The 17999-nt window shown below is 35.8% G+C and overlaps 1 protein-coding gene across 3 annotated transcripts; it reads right to left on the bottom strand.

Moving 5' to 3' along the window:
- Window positions 1–1619: 1619 nt before the first annotated feature.
- lhx2b (LIM homeobox 2b) lies at window positions 1620–14723 on the bottom strand. 3 transcript variants are annotated; one of them, XM_037977838.1, is made up of 6 exons: window positions 14478–14721; window positions 13519–13684; window positions 11927–12129; window positions 11034–11407; window positions 8002–8207; window positions 1621–2489 (listed from the first exon to the last, which is right to left on the bottom strand). In XM_037977838.1, exons 2-6 carry the CDS (start codon window positions 13636–13638, stop codon window positions 2199–2201), a joined length of 1194 nt encoding a protein of 397 aa, XP_037833766.1. In that variant the 5' UTR covers window positions 13639–13684; window positions 14478–14721; the 3' UTR covers window positions 1621–2198. The 3 variants fall into 3 exon arrangements, with proteins under 3 accessions (XP_017289440.1, XP_037833766.1, XP_017289439.1); XM_017433951.3 differs by having other exon boundaries at window positions 1620–2489; window positions 11034–11404; window positions 13519–14723; XM_017433950.3 differs by having other exon boundaries at window positions 13519–14720.
- Window positions 14724–17999: the final 3276 nt, after the last annotated feature.

Genomic DNA, 17999 nt, shown 5'->3' with positions numbered 1-17999 from the left:
CCATATGGGCCCTGGGTTCCTCTTCATGCAGGACAATGCTAGACCTCATGTGGCTGGAGTGTGTGAGCAGTTCCTGCAAGATGAAGGTATTGAAGCTTTGGACTGGCCCACTAATTCCCCAGATCTGAATCTGATTGAGCATCTGGGACATCATGTCTCGCTCCATCCACCAACGTCACATTGCACCACAGACTGTCCAGGAGTTGACGGATGCTTTAGTCCAGGTCTGGGAGGAGATCCCTTAGGAGACCATCCGCCACCTCATCAGGAGCATCCCAAGGCATTGTAGGGAGGTCAGACAGGCACGTGGGGCCACACACAATACTGAGCCTCATTTTGACGTGTTTAAGGACATTACATCAAAGTTGAATCAGCATGTAGTGTTTTTCCACTTTAATTTTGTGTGTGACTCCAAATCCAGGCCTCCATTGGTTAATAAATTTGATTTTCATTGATAATTTTTGTGTGATTTTGTTGTCAGCATTCAACTTTGTACAGAACAAAGTATTCAATAAGAATATTTCATTCATTAATTCAGGATGTGTTATTTGAGTGTTCCCTTTATTTTTTTGCGCAATGTGTATATATAAGGGCAAAAGGAACAATCCAAAATAATTCATGCTTAAAACATATTTCTCCATCTTATAAAAACACATTTATAAGTCTGTTTTACTTAAAATATAGGAAATATTACCTGAGATAATTCCATTGATAATCATTGCTTATAAACAAATATATGTATGACTAGAAGTGAAGTTTAGTCAAATAATTATTGATAGTTAGTTCCTTATGAGGGGTGACATGAGTCAAAGAACACAGGAGTTTGAAAGAAAGGGCCTAACCAGACTTGCAGATCAGGCAGACGATGCATTCAACACCCTGAGGAGTTTGACATTTGCCTAGTAACAAATGAACTTTGTTCTTTTAAGAAAACAGCAGCAAACTAAAAAAAAAAAGAGCCATGCAAAAATGTAGAGGTTTATCATTAACTATTGTAGCATTCTTTTTTCCCCGGTATGAGATTTTCAGAAAAGAGTTGTTTTATAAGTTAAAAAAAACACTTGTTTGGCTAGTCATTAGCCTAGCTAGGAAGAAGACTTCTGCTTTTACTCCATATTCCGTGCTCTATGACTGACATAATGGCTGATAAGGTACTAACTAAAGATATTAACTATTGCTAGAACATCACTTCAAACATGACCAGATTATAGTAATAACACTGTAGTCTAACAGGATTCCCCACTTGAATGAGATGGTGTCAGTGATATTTTCCTGGCCAGAACAATATTATATTACTGTATACTTTATCTACCAAGTTTGGAACTGAATAGTAATATGTATCTATGAGGAGTCAGACGGGGTCTTCAAGGAATGCATTTAGAATACAAATCGTGCAAAAGTGCTGTGAATCCAGTCATTTAGGTTCTATGTGTGTAAAGTCTTTGAGCTGTTTAATCAAACCACTAAATTTAACTAAAAACATAAATACTGCAAAATCACACCCACACACACGCGCACCCACCCACACACACACACACATATATATATATATATATATGGTAGCACTTTATAATAGCTAAACCTTATTTAGCCTTATTTAACCAATAATAAAGGAGGTTATCTAATCATTTATCAATGGTTAAATAAGGCTAAATAAGGTGTAGGTATTGTTTAGTTATTGTAAAGTGCCACCGCATATACATATATATACTATCATTGTAGACACGTCCCTACAGCAGCTGAGATAAATGGAATGCAGAAGTCGCAAATTATTTTAATTTGAGTTTAATATCTGAGATAAAATTAAAAAAAGAAGAAAAAAAAAACAGCGACTCTTGTACAACATAAATACTGTGCTGAAAAAAAAGAAGAATGTCCCCCAAAATTAAGTTTTTTTTTTTAAATCTCCAGTCTCTCTGTAAACAAAAAAAAAAAAATGCAAACTGGATCTCCTAAGTTCTTAACAAGACAACATTAAAATAATAACAACTGTTCCATCTGTGAGGCTGAGCCTCCTCTCTCTGCATATTGTCTCTAAGAATTTTTTTTCTGCTTGTTTCCTTCTTTTAACTAATATTTTAAAGTCTAAAAATGTTAACAGTGCTTTAGAGATCCAGATGAGGGCCAGGGCCAAGTAACTGTGTACATGTGGGTGTGTGGTGAAGGGGAAGTGGAGAAGGGATTTAGTGCTCCAACCATCAGAAAAGGCTGGTTAGTGTGGTCTGTGATGGGCTACGACACTCATGGACATCCAAACCACCTGGCACTGAGGTGAGTACAGAAGTGACTGTGGGCATGGTGGGGTTTGTCAAGTCTGTTAGGGTGGTGGGTGTGCTAGAGGGGCTCATGGAGGCATTGGAGATCTCAGACGCAGGGCCTGAGGGTGTCCCGCCTTGCATTGTGGAGCCGTCAGATGTTTTGTCCACCCCGGTGTTTTCTTGCCGCAGCAGGTTTCTCCTGAACTTGGCTCGGGCATTTTGGAACCAAACCTGCAGAAAAAAATATACAAAAGCGGATATTAAACTACAAGGTATTACACACTTAGATATCTTGAAATGGATATATAAAACTGATAATAGGAGAAAAAAAAATCCTAAAACCATATGACAGTTTATTAGGCTCTGAAGGCAAATATTGACCTACATACTGTAATCTATAAAACACTACAAAACTCTTCCTTTTGGAACTACGTTCTTAAAAAACAATTTCAATAAAAACTGTAATGTGCTCTTGTGTTGCAAACAAAGCTGACTACTTTTTTCTGGAAAGACATGTCTGTGTTGTATCCCATAACTGCAAACTGCCTGTTATGAGTGCCACATAATCTAGCAAGGAAAAGTCTTATAACCACTCTTCAAAACAAAATTCCTAAATTTGGGAGAACAACTTTCCCATGTTGATAAATGAATTACTGGAACCACACAGAGTAATATATATGAAAACTCAAACATTCAAATTAAAACAGGAAAGAGAGCTGTCATGGATTCTGATATTCTGCTATAAAAATAATAAACTACACCAGTTTAGGTGAAGTGTTTCTAAAATACAATTATAGCCTCAATTAAAGCCTGTTAACTCTGTGTTGAAGAACCTGAACACATCCAGCAATCTGCAGTGGAGCATCACCATCTTCATCAATTAGTTCAACAAGACACAGGTACCATACAACAATATTACACTATCTTTACTGTATTATGTATCAAATCTAGAGAAAATTCACGTGTGAAAGTTTTATTTTACAAAAAGGAAGAAATGTTTTTTTTCTCTCACATGAAATAAAAACTTGAGGAATTTTTTTTAATGAAATCACTAGCAAATTTTACATTTATAATTGAAATGAGGGGCATTTTTTAAGAACTTTTAACTTACGGAATAAATGTTCTGTTGAACTGAAACACTTAATGCCACGTTTTTGTTTACATTTGTCCCATTTAATTATTAAAATGTAATAATCCACCACAGGATAAAACACTTTTAGGTAAAATAATTTAGCAAAATAAAAAAGAAATTTTGGGGAAAAGAAATAAAAATTAAAAACTGGATCCAGCTGAAGTGCACTACTACTGCTGATTTTATTTATTTGTGTTTCTTATTTTATACAGTAGCCTACATTTGAATAAATACATTGTCCGTTATTTTAGATGAAAGTTCATCAGGAAGGTATCATGGAAATTTTTACTTTCAAGACAATTTATATTATTTGCTAATGTTGCTTCACTGAGAAGACCTATATCATCCCATTTATGAGCACAAGCTGGCAGGTGTTTCAATAAACTGTAATGTAAGTTCCTTTATGCTGCTCTCATATTGACATCTCCCCAGAGCAAATGCAGGTATGAGACCCCATGTGAACATTTCTTGACTGAAAAGACATCTAGGGTAAATTTGATTCAATTAGGCCTAAAAGTAAATGTTTTGTAGATATCTGCATCTGTTCTTTGATCTACATACAGGCATGGTTGTTTATTAATAAACTAAATTTTATAAATCTGTATTCTGCATTTGACTTTTGTTGAAATGTACTCTTACTGACAGGCACCTCAGTGTTTATTGAGGAACAAAACTCTGATGAAGCATAAAAACCCAATTTGTTTTGACCCAACAACATACATGCAACAACAACATACCTTAAAAACAAGGAACCAATTTGAATCAACTTGATAAAACGCATGCATTTTTTTTGTTTTGTTTTGTTTATTTCAGGAAAATACTGAGGAAAATTAAGGCAAAGTTAGCAGTTTATAATACAAGTGGAAAGTTTAACCTTCATGAAATTTTTAATTTTTGCTTCTTAATTTTTCCAGAGGTTGAGATATAAAAGATTTATAGGACAAATTTAAAGTTTTCAATGAAATCTTAGGATTTTTTTTAACATAACCAAAGGTCATTATTTAAGGCTGCTAAAGCTCATCAGGTAAGCATGGGAAACCAACTAGCACAAAGCGGACAGTTCAGAAAAGTTTTCTGTTCTGTTGTCAGTGATGGACTGGTGATCCGTCTACAGTGTACACCACCTTTCACTCAAAGAAAATAGGCAAAAGCTCCCTGCGACACTGGACTGAAGAGCAGGTAATGATAAATTAGGAATGTTTTCACCATAATTTTAGTATAAGGTATAACTAGGGGTGGGAGTTATAATGAAGATTTCAATGCATCATGATGCAGACATGAACAATTCTGAATTGACTTATGAATGTCAATAACTGGATTATTATTTAACATTAAAAACATAATTGAAAAACATACACACAACAGAGATACATTAACAGATAGCAGATTAAAACACACACACACACACATCATATCTACATCTCATCTACATCTACATTAAAGCCAGTGTTTAGAAAACTTTGGCTTCTTTGAAATTAAAGAGAAAAATATGTTGACAAAAGCCACACTATAGACAAGTTATGTCCATGTTTTCACCTGGAGGAGGAGGAATACATCTGGAAAAACATTCAGTAAAAGCTACTAGCTGCCACTGCTAACAGAGGACCATCGAGTGAGCAACATCAAAGTTTCGGCCTGCCTCAGAAAAAGCCAAGCAATTTATAGTCCATTGCAACTTTTATTGCAAAGGATTTGTATCTGGATTCAGTGGCAAAAAAACCCCAGAATTTGTGTATCATGTTTTACATTTTGGAGCCACAAAAGAACATGATCATCACAGCCGTTCCCACACTAACAGGACCAAAAAGTGGTAAAAACACTGAAGAACACAGGTAATATAACTATAATGTGATTCATGGATATTAATTTCCACAAAATCTTGTCAATTTGAGCCCATTTGTTCATTTAGTTTCCAAAACTATAAATGAATGCAAACTGTTTTATGTTGCAGTGTAGAACAAATTATTTTGTATCTTTTGAGATACAAAATAATTTTTTGTAGAGATCTGAGAGATTCTGTGCTTTAGATTTTGTTTGAAGTTCATTGATATGCAACCATAATTGTTTTATAATTGCATCTCAACCTTCTGAATTGCAATCTAATTGTGAGGTGTTTAAAAAATTGTCACCCCTAGTTGTAAAAGACAATATTTTGTTTTGGCTGACCAATTTTTTTTTTTTTTTTTTTTTTTACTCTTTGGTTCAGCCTCAGCGCTTCTATCAGAGCATAGAACTCATGTACATTAGCAGTTGATCTCTAAACAGACAACATGAACAAAAAGAGGTGAATATAGTGAAATATTTTGTGAAAAAAACAACAATAAAAAACACAAAACACAACAAAAACCAGTAAATGTTGATGTTGGTGTGAAAATGTTTCTCATGTAATATCTGCTTCACAAGGACAAGACATGTCATATGTGCATGCTACATGTCCCATCCATCAAAATAAAAACAACTGCTGCTTCAGCTAACAAGTTATTATAAAATTAACCAAAATCTTTTATAATCCAAATCCAAACCTGTGTGTTAGTGCCGCAGTCATACCTTTAACCAACATCAACACCTAGAATTTCTGTAATTTTATTCTACAGTTTACATTTTTGCACATTTTTCTTATTGAGTACAGCTAGAACATACGATATGAAAAACTTGCACTTGATATTGTAAAATTCCAACGTCATCTCCCCCACTAGAGCCTCCACTCTTCTTTCTGACTCCATCCAACAGCGAGCTTCTCCCTGAGTCTTTGTAAAGTCTATTTGCAGATGCCCCTTACTTTGTACAAAACTTAGGAAAACCTTTACTTTTCATGGTCTGTCAAAGAGAAGAAAGGCACCAACAAAAAAAGAAATTTAAGCCTTCTATTTTGTGTGCACATAAAAATCACTTCCTTTATTTGTTGATACTGTGAGGAAATTATAATTGACCAGTCTGAAGTGTGTGTATGTGTGTGTGTGGGGGGGTGTAGAAGCAGCTATGATTTAGGCCATTATTTTCATGTTTCCAATAAGATGAATGTCTTCTCCTCATTTTTAGGTACTCTGGGAACCTCTAGAATGGCCGGCAGCTTAGAACCAGCGTCCTCCTCCTCTGTGTCCCTGATGAGCATTTATTTTCTCTTGATTCCAAAAGAATAAAAGCTGCATGTGTGATCTGCAGATTGAGTAAGAAGGCGTTATGAGCTGAGTCGAGTGTTAGAGCATGTTAGATGGAATCATGATGGAGCCATGGGAAACAAATGACAAGAGAGGCTTTTCAGCTGGAATAACAGACACCAATACTGAAATGCATCAAAGCAAAACGGCTGCTTTGTTTCCTGCAAGCATTAATTAAAGCAGCAGAATGGTTTGGTTTTTTGTCTTTGTCAGAACTTTTTGTTTTTTTTTCAGAAAGGTTTTTGCCTCATTTTTCTTCTCAGTTCCCCAGATAATTTAACGGGTTTTTTTGTTTTTTTTTACTCTTCCTAATAATGAAAAACCCAACACTGTTTTGGTGTCTTACAACATATTAAAGCATATTTTGTTTTTCATCCATCTCTCAAAATCCTAATCATATCACAACTGCAACTTTTTCAGTAAATATAATTCTTCATTAAAATGTCAATATAAAAGAAATCTGCTTCAACATGGGGGGGCTAATACCCTACACAGAAGGATATGCAAAGTTGGAGTTGGAGCAGGCAATGATTGGGATGGGGGGACATGTTAATAGGGAGCTGAGGCAGAAAAATCTGATGCATATGTCGAGGAATTACAACATTTACCACTAAGATCAATGTTTATAGCAAAACAGTATCCAGACAATACACCTAGTCAATTTTTCAGTAAATTTTATCGGCACTTGATTGACTGCAATAGCAAGAAATTGTCAATCAAATCAAACAAATAATGAGCAACCTAATGTTAGCTTAGCACTTCAATTAACTTGTCATCATGAAAATGTGTGTTCAGAACAGAGACGTGAGTTTGTTAAATACTTTGAAGCAATGTGTGCAAAAAACTGTATTCTTCTAAAATAAATAAATGCCTATTTTAAAAAAAACTTTGTCTCGGTCAAGCTGAAAGTTGTCTGTCAAAACTTCCAGTAAAAAAAAAAGTTATTGTCATCAAGACAACTCAGTATTTTCCTTGACATCTTCAGTGTATCAAATATCACATAATTGTAATAAAATACAACACTTTTATTCTATACTTTGAAGAAATTATCCTACATTTCATAGTTAGTACACAAAGTCTGTTCTTCAAACACTTTATTTACGAAAGAGAGACCTGCTTTTTGTTCTTATATGAAGAATATGACAAAATTTGTTTTTATAAACTCTAGAATGTATTTTATATAAAAATGGCTTACTAGTTAAATTTAAATTTCTTAAGAAAGCATTCAATGTTCTGTTAAACAGAAACAGTCTTTGCTATATCTGTTAAAACTGGTTAATATTAATGAAATTGTGGACATTTTTATAATTTTTAAAATTATATTGATTCATCATATAATAAAACTTTTTTAAGTGAAAATATATGTGCTCACATCAGAAAACATGGAATTCAGAAAAAGAAAAACAAAAAAGAGTAAATTTGGGGGGGGGGGCATATTTCATAGGGTGCTTACCTGTAGGACTCGCTTGGTGAGACCAGTCTTTTGGGCGAGCTGCTTGAGGTCCTTGGCATCGGGGTTGTGGTTGATGGCGAAGTAGGACTTCATCGTCCGCAGCTGGTGGTGCTTGAAGGACGTCCGCATGCGCTTGGTTTTCTGACTGGAGCTATACTGAGAGTCCCGGTCCATGGACTCACCGTCGTTCTCATTACAACTTAGTGCTGCAGGGAACAGGGGGAAAGTGCAGGTTGAAACACCTTAAATTCTACACTATCATTATCTTTGATTCCTTTATCCATGATGACTTTAATGTCACAGACATCAACTCTTATGGTACTCAATGTTGTTGATTATTTTAAAAGCAGACTCAGGACTCACCTGTATAGTCTGGTGTTTAAATAATTATATACTCACAAGTCTTATGTTCAATATATCTGAGACTTATATCGTACTTCTAGTTTGACTTCTGATTGAATTAGAAATAAATGTAATTCAGTTTAATTATCTATTTTACTCAGTCTTAATTACATTTATATTTATTTTTAGGGAAAAGTTGGTAACTTTTATTTTATTTTAACCTCCATCTATATAATTTTTCTCCCCTGTTTTAGTGCCTTTGTTTTACTAATGTTTACATTTTGGAATCAAGGTTGTTTTATTTATTTATTTATTTTATATTTTAAGAGCCGTCTCCGTCTTTTCTCATTAACTGAAACTCTGTTTCTTAATTTTCTTCCATTAGTCATTGTTATTTAACCATTTTAGAACTTACTGCTGTTTTAAATAAACTTTTATGTGGTTGTTGTTTGCTGTTTTTGTTTATTTGTTTTTAATCTGCTGTAAAGCACTTTGTGTTACGCACCACTGTGTAAAATGTGGTTTATAATTTAGGTTTGATTTAATTTGAATGCAAACAAATGCCTCAAGTATACCAATGCATTGATTAGGTTCTGCATTTTAAAGCTATTCTGCATTCCTTTAAAAAAAATACTGCACTTATAAAACTCTTTAAACTTATCAGGCAGACTGAAGGATCCACGTGAGATCCTATCTGAATATGCCAATGCTGAACATAGCCAAGACAGGTACAGAAAGCCTTGCAAATGTTGTTAAATGAGGGCTTTATGAGGAGAACATATTTCTACAAATGGTAAACAAGACAAGAGAAAGCTTTAAGATTTGTAACACTTTTATCAGGTAATTGATTTCTTGTCTTTATTTTAATTCAAAAGATTAATATAAAGTGTTTCTGTGGCCTAACAGCTGTTTCTTCCAGCTGCACTTCATCCTCCTCTCTTTACCACATGTGTCTGTATGTTTGTCTGTCTCTGTTTCTCCATCTTAGGAAGAGATATGAGTGTGGCTTCGGCAAGCGCGTGCACACAAACACACACAAGCACAACAACGACACACATATATTCCGCCCAGCCTGCAAATTTCTTGGCAATATTCAAGGTGTTGCTGCATGCATAACAGTTCAATATCAGAACGCTGAAAAATGATGAATATGAAGTGAGTGAAAAGCATCAGAATAACACTTCACTTAATTAGCTCATACACACAAGGCAGAACAAATGTTGTTTTACGGCCAAAGCATATGCTACAGCATTTTTTCAAAACAAAACAGGATTTTTTAAAAAAGCAGCTTGTCAGTGATTTTTCTCCCAATGTCTAAGTTGTGCACCAGAAACTGCGGAGTTAATCTGATCTGAAGCTGCTGATTTAGCTTCTGCTGTTGAGAGGTCAGCCCATTGTTGATCAATAAAACTTTGTTGTTTCTGACTGGAAACAGAAGAGGGCGCACTGCCTCTTCACTCCCATTACTGTGCCCTGTATTTATCACCTTTATTTGTTTTCCACAATAGAATAATGTGTGAAACAGTCTTACTTGACATTTTATGTGGAAATAAAAAGTGGTACCATATTTTAAACATAATGATGCTTCTGATGAAAGAGAAATTAAAGTTTTTAAATATGGGAACAGAATCTGTGCACTTGTTGCTGCTGTTTCATCTCTGTTTCAGCTGGGTGATCTGATGAAAAATAAAAATTTGGATGAGTGCAATCACTCACAATAAAACAAATCCTTCTATGTTACTATGACTGGTCTGTGTCCTGACACAATTGTTGTGTAAGAAAACATTTTTAAGTCAACACAAAAGAAGTTAAAATTGGAGCATTAAAAAGTGAGACTGAAGCCAGAGCATGCTGATGTTAAAAGGTTCCACAGCTCTCTGCTCTCTCTTCCAGTGAATAACTCATCAAATCACAGAAATTACCCAATCTGGCCTTGTCCCAATGCAAAGGGGCTCATGCAGTATGTGTGAGAAGGGGGGTTAGGGTCTGTAGACATATATGAAGTCTGACAAGTGGAAAAGGGCGAAAGCAAAAGCCGGAACATTAAAAAAAGAAAAAAAAAACACTATTTATTCCTCAAATGAATACATGGGAGGTAAAAAGAAAAAGACAAAGCAAAAGAGTTTAAATGAATTGCTTTATCATTTAAAAAGTTTTTTTTTTTTTTTTTAACAATGCTGTTCTGTTAAATAATCAATTTAAAGCTGCAAAAACAGTCCAATGCAAATGTATTAGATGAGATTATTGTTAAATGTATTAATTTATTATCTGAAATTTTTTTCTCATGCTGTACTCAAAGTTAAATCCGACTCAAAAATGGGCATTTATTTTTACAGTAATCTCATTTAAACGTGTGTTTCTCCTGTGCACAGAACACAACAGAGTGTTCATTGAAATGTATATAAAACGTAATTTGTCTGCTTTCAATTCAAAATGATTAATTTAGTATATTTTTATAGGTGTTACAAATATATTGGATTAACACTGGAACATGATTTAGCTTCAGGACTGAAGTTATCTTTTTTTCCTTCTTTTATTTATTTATTTTTTCTTTACAGCTGTGAGTTTCAAGAAGTTGAACTTTGATGTAAAACGAGTTTTTTTTAAAGGTGAAACAAACAAACAAACAAAAAATCCTTCTGTCTTATCTTCCGGTTACCCAAATAAAATGAGCTATTGGGACTCCTTACCCGCGTTGTACGCAGCCAGCTCGGCCCCGGGCCCCGGGCTCTTCCTCTTTCTGGGCCGTCCCTTCTGCACCGTCCCTACGCCGTTGAAATAGGATAGTCCGAGCGCGTTAGCCGGACCCAGGCCTTTGTGCGGGACCACGTCCGCGTGGTGGTTAAAGTGTGTCTGATATTCTCCCTGCATGAGAGTCTCAAAGTGCAGGCGGCAGTACACCAGACTGTCCTTCATGCCGAAGTGGTCCCCGGTGGTCAGCATCTTGCTGCACGTGGTGCATGTGAAGCAGTTCAGGTGGTAGACCAGGTCCCGGGCCCGCATCACCATTTCCGAGGCCGAGATCCCTAAGTGGCACCGAGAGCACCTCTGCACCGAAAATCTTCTGCGGACAAGGGGGGTTAGACTTATACAGGGGAACTTCTGCAGAGTTAAAACCACACATCAACGGTGAAAATAACTAAACATAAATCAATAAATGCAACTATTTATTTAACCTCGCATTGCTTCTGTATTTATTTACGCACCCAACTTTATTTTGAGTATGTGCGGGGGACGTCTTGCTATCACTAAATACAGCCTTTCCCCCCCTTTATGCAAAAAACAAAACAAAAACAAACAAACAAACAAAAAACCCCTAATGGTGACATTTTGTTTGTAGGTGTACTGCTGGTATGAGTTTTAAATCAGCTTTTACATCAAGCTTTTTTTTTAAATATTATTATTATTATTTTATCTCATCAAATTAAAATTTTAAATATCATGTGGCTCTTGGATCTGATATTACTGTGCCTATTGCACTAATGTGAAGCAGGGAAGATTCTTTAATTCTTTAGACGAACTAAGCAGCACCATGACCACCACTCACCCCTACCACACCTAGCCCTTGACCCTGTCCTTCTACCTGTAATAGTCCTCCTTGCAGTAGATGCTGCCGTCCTTGCTGAAGCAGGTCAGCTCAGACTCCAGGTTCAGTTTGCATTCGCAACACTTCAGGCAGCGCATGTGCCACTGTTTGTCTACAGCCAGCAGGTAATACCGGTCCGAGATCTTCCTGCCGCAGCCGGCGCATAGAGCCACGCGCTCGCTGCTCATGCACGGTATGGACTGAGGAGGGGCACGGGGACACAGCGGTAGGACACAAAGAGAGGAAGAAAATAAATATTTAGTATGAGAGCAGCATGACATTAAACACTATAAAACTTTTGAAACTAAAGGAGCAAACGTTAGTGTACAGAAGAGTTCCAACTCGCAATCAGTAAACCATGTCAAGTTTATATATATATATATTATATTATATATATAGATTATATATATATATATATATATATATATATATATATATATACCTTTAAATGGGGAGGTGGGGGTGATAGATAGATAGATAGATAGATAGATAGATAGATAGATAGATAGATAGATAGATAGATAGATAGATAGATAGATAGTGTGTGTGTGAGGGGGGTGGGGGGTGGGGCATGTTACTTGCTTCATTACTATTTTATTCACACATTTTAAATCATAAGTCCCTTGTATATGTACATATTCCAAAATGTGCAATGAAATTATTATTGAAGATAACAATATATTATTATTTCCTTCGTTTTAATAGCCAAACAAATAATGGATACGGTTTTGCTGCGTTTTCCCAACACTAACAAGTTCCCGAATTATCCTTGTAAACACAGTACACCGCAATAATTACACACGAGTCAGGATGATGCATAAACACAGCAGATCAAATGAAATAAATTGAAGTAAACCCAACATGCGCTCACACTTTGTGTAAAGGCATTAATTGATGTGTGTTCTGTCAGCTTCTATTAAAGAACAAGCCTGTTTTCAGAAAAGTTTCATTTAGAGAAAAATCGTCATATAGCAACGATTGAAAATGTTTTACAGGAGGCATTTTTATAATAAAATACATCTAAAAAATTCTGCACCTATTTGAAATCTAATATAAAAGTGTCCTAACATCACAATTGTAAGAACTCTGTCACCCTGACAGTTATATATGAAAGGACTACTTTTATTATTCACAAAACGGAAATTAAATTCGATCCATAAATTTGTAACATATGAAAATAAATATTTTCTTTCAAATATAAAGAGAATTTTTTTTAACTTTACATTAAATACTTAACATTTAGCATTTGGATATTTTTAAGGCATCGCAGAATGTACGTTTAAAGAAGAAGAAAAAACGTAATACTAGGCAGAAATTTATAAATAATGCTCCAATCTGTTCTTATTTCATTTTTCGTTTTATTGCAGCTAATGAAGTTTTGAATTGATGTGAAGCTGAACAAATTTTTGCTTCTTTCAATGGAAGAAGTTTGTGAAAATAACTATGTGCATACATTTTTGTTTCCTTTCTGATCTTGTTAAGATGAAAAACAAGATAAAAGGCGGCGCAGAACTATTGTCACATGCTCGCAGGCGGCCATGCTGCCTGCTGAAAGCAGCTGAGAGAGGGCCGAGCCCACGGTCTCCTACCGTCTCTGACTCCCCCATATCGATGGCTGAGCTGATGGCTGCTGACTCGCCCTTTCCTCTCCGCTCCATCTCCTCCACCACACCGTGCACGTCACCCCCGGGGAGGCCATGGAAAAGCATGGTTGCCGCAGAGGGAAGGATGTTGTAGCTGTTCTCTTCTCCGGATCTGCGCATCAAGATGTCCATCAGAGGCAGAAAAAAATCCCGCGCTGTTACGTACAAACAACTCTTAGTGTTCGGCTGTTTTCTTTGCTTTCGATGACAAGTAAAAAATTACAGATCTAGGAAAAAATATGAGAGGAAAATTTGGACACGTGCTCTCCACACTATGTCTCATCTGCCAATGGCAACCGTCAGCAGACTCTCTGCAGTTCTCATTATTATTAAGCTCTGACTAATTCATTAAGAAGATTCCGCCTCTCTGATCGGAATCTGTTTTCTCTCAGGTAGGGGTTTATTTCTTGATATCACTGATTGCTCTTTCTATGTTTTCTTTTCCATTTATGAGGATGAAACATCAGCTGTAGAAGCTCAGCAGCAGAGCCTGCTCCGCTGACAGGCAGCAAGATTTCAAGGTTTTTGCTGTGTGCAGGGCTTGGACACAATTCCCCAGTTTGTTTTCTACACGATAATGAGGAACTGTAAAACTGTTGGACAGCAGCCTGCCCTTTCCAAAAAAAAAAAAAAAAAAAAAAAAAACAAAACGATTGAATATTATTGTGAAACAAGGCTTCCCCCTCCTTCAGGATCAACAGTCCAAGTTTTTGCAGATTTGTTTCGCTCAAACTATTTTTGCATGGCTGAGAAAAATCGAAAAATACATTTTTAAACGAGATTAAAAAGAAGAAGAAGAAGAAGAAGAAGAAGAAAAACACGGCCTTTGCTTAATATAGTCCCGCCGGTTGTCTGAGAAGAGCACTTTTCCTTTTCTGATCAGCTCATGTGTTATCTGCGCGCACCGGCAGAGAGGAGGAGCTGGCTCCAAGCTGACTGATGATAGACTGTCCGCTGGACCTCCAAAACCGCCGGTCCTCCTTCTCAGGTCCCGGTTGGACCCTTCTCCTTATCTACGGGCCCATGTTGCGTCACGACGCACTGTTTTCGTTCATTGGCTGCTCTGCCGCCGCCGTCCTGTTCGGCAATTCTTTCAGAAAGAAGCAGCATCGAGCGCCGGCCACCTCGTCACCGCTCCCTCTGCAGCTGCTGCTTCAAATCTCCGTTTCAGAGGAACCGCCGAGCAGCCTTCAAAAATGTGTTTAGCCTGTTTTGTTTGCGAAAAAAGTCTGCTGGGACTTTTTTTCCGCCCAGCAAAAGCGCAGAGAGGATTCAACCTCTCTGAGCCACTAGCTCAACTTCAGTCGCAATTTGCCTGAAGTCTCCTAACCCTAACCAAATAAAATAATTTCATCTGGTTTTGTTTTTTTAAACGGAGTCAAGTTCAGACAAAAACACACAAACTAAGGAACCAAAAATCTTCATTCTGACCTTATAAATATGGTTATTTACAAACTGCGTTAACAATTTTTAGGCGCTGAAGACGTGTGACACCATGTGTTTGTGAGAAAGTTGTAAAGATTCACCATATATAGATCAAAACGTGTCATTAAAAAAAGTAACAGAAAGCTAAAAAGTGGGAAATCAAACAATCAATCAATAAATACCTTCATTAACTTACTAAGCATGAGACTAATAAGAAACGGGATGTTGTTTTTTCAAACCAATTGTGTGTTTAAGTGTAATATCACTGTCTTTATAGGGATATCTGTTTATTATAGACGCACTCTCTGTGAGTGCGTCAGTTATTCATGAGGGCCAATTTTTACCTGGCAGATTGATGATAAAACATTTAAGAAAAGGAACAAGATGAAATAAACAAAAACTAACATACCATATGAGCTGGCAAGCTCACACAGGCGACATAAAAATACTGATATAGTAAAGCAAGTAACATTTTATAGCATTTTAAAGTGTCACTTAAAGAGTAAGTAACATCACTGTGTACAAAAAGAAATACGTGGTTGGTGAGAACCTATATTTAGAAGTTCAGGAAGAAGATTTGGCGTTCTTAGTTTTTGTGTATGTTTTTGTCTAAATTAAACTCGATTTAAAAATTAAAACCTGATTAAATATTTTCTTCAGTTTGGAGACTTTCGACAGTTTGCGCGCAACTCTCTAACGTCTAAATGATTTTAAAACATTTATTTTTCAGTTCTTCATGCGATCGTTAAAATCATCCATAGCTTGTGTGTGTCCTGAAACTTCTCCCTTATTTGATTTCATTTTCAACCAACCCAACCCCTCCGCCCCAACATACACAAGCACACTTAGACTGTGCGCAGCGTTTTGGTCCAGCAGCGGAGTCAGAGCTCAACTCATCCCGGATCCGCTCGCTCTAATTAGCTCACTGCACTTAATTGGGGAATTTGGGTGCGCGTGTAGAGAGGGGAGAGAGTAGAGGGTGGACCTCTTCATCAGAGGAAAGGAGGAGAGGTTTGATCTCATAGAAAAGACGGATAAATTCACATGTTGTCACATCCGACGCTCCGTGGCGTTTTGTTGCTGAGGAGTCCAATCAGTCCATGGAGCCGTCATGATAGATGCGCTGAGACATCACAACATCCACTTCTTTAATTTCAACATCTTTTTTCATTCCTTAAAAAAAACATGTCTACTTATCCCCCGCACCGGAACATCTTGCGTTTAGGCTATTGTGAAGTTTTATAGCACAAATATGATGTTAAGCTCCCAAATCCTCATGCAAATCACCTCCTCTGTAATACCCTTAATTGAATACATGCATATTTATCATCTGCGTTTTCTTTCTGCTATAAGGCTCCTTTATACATTAAACATGGCTGTAGTGGTCATGTCTGCAGGGCGTGTGGGAAATCTAATATGAGGTGGTGAGATTAAGGAGAAAAATATCAGTTTGTATGTGTTTGTATCTGAGAATTATTTCTGTGGTTTAAATGGAAAAGAATAAAACACAAGTTTCAAGAGAATTTATGCAAATACAGAGCGAGGTGTGGACTCTGCCGGTATAATATCAGTAATGTGCACCAAAATGATCCACACACAAGAGTAACAGCATGTTGATTTATTTAAGTTAATATGGAATTTATTATGATTTTTTTATACTTCACACACATGCACACATACACATGGTCTTCTTTTTAACATGGGGGCAGTAGACTCACATCTTCATAGCTGAGGGATAAAAAGATGCCAAAGAAAAAGAAAAGGCAAATCTTTACAACACTATGATTTCATCATTCTGTGAGCTGTCAGTAAATAATCCTCCAAACAAAACTATATATATATATATCCCATGAAAAGGTGAGAAATCTTTGAGTTCCCACCTCAGACTGAAATTACAGCAGACTGACTCCCTGAAAGACTAATTTCATTTTACAAATGTTTTTATACTATCTTAAAGACAAGAAAAAAAAAAACAGATTAATAAATCAAATAATTAACTAAATAAGCAAACAAAACAAACAAAAAACAATAAATAAAACATTTTTGTCTGTAATTTTGTTAAAAGTTCGTAAAATTTAAAAGATTACCTTAAAAATAATTTAAGATATATTTTGAAAAAAAAAAAAACCTTAAGCATAATTACACAGATAAACGGGTTTTATTCACACACAAATAAAGAATCTACAAATAACTTTCCATATAATTTTGTCAATTTGTTTATTAACATCTTTTAAGACATTTTATATCTGTTTGCTTTTTTAAAAATGTCTATAATAATAGATTATTATTGTTAGTCTTGTTCTATTTTCATTTGTTTTAAAAAGCATATTAGACTTTTTATTTCAGTGCTGCAAACTATTTCAACATACACAAAACTAATGTTGCAATCAGAGCAGTGACCAGAATTTTAAAGTTCTAAAATATGGGTTTGATTAAGTGGCAACACTTCAAACTGAATATATTTTCACACTAGATTACTATGATTACTATATTTAGACAATTTAATGCTATCAACACCTAGGTACAGAAAATGAGTGTTTTGTAATGTTCAGATCTAAATCTGTCACTTACTGGAATCAGCAGGCCCGATGTCTTCGATACATTCTTTTAAAACTAGAGAGTAAATGCACATTTTTGAACAAAACTTCTCTTTATTTCTTTAAGTCATGCATAAGAAAATTTATAGTATAAGAAAAGAAATGCATTGTACCAGACCTAAACACTGATTATTCATTTCCATCTTTGATATCAGGACAGGGAACACCAAATCCATGCACATCACAAACACATTAAACAATTTAATGCAAAGTTAAATCATCAAGATTCTCCACTCCAAAAGCACAGACATATAAGATGGTCTAACTCCCAGATATCAAGTTTTTTTTTATTTGATCCATCATTTAAAATCCAGTAAAGGATCTAAAATTAAGAAATTACCACATTTACAGGCCCACATCATCAATCAAAGTTCATTTACTTCAATCCTAAAACAGATTTTCTTT

Source organism: Kryptolebias marmoratus, linkage group LG1, assembly GCF_001649575.2.
Source record: "Kryptolebias marmoratus isolate JLee-2015 linkage group LG1, ASM164957v2, whole genome shotgun sequence".
In the NCBI taxonomy this organism is placed as follows: Eukaryota; Metazoa; Chordata; class Actinopteri; order Cyprinodontiformes; family Rivulidae; genus Kryptolebias; species Kryptolebias marmoratus.
Note: the sequence above shows the minus strand (reverse complement) of the source record. Positions and strands in the feature narration are given on the sequence as shown.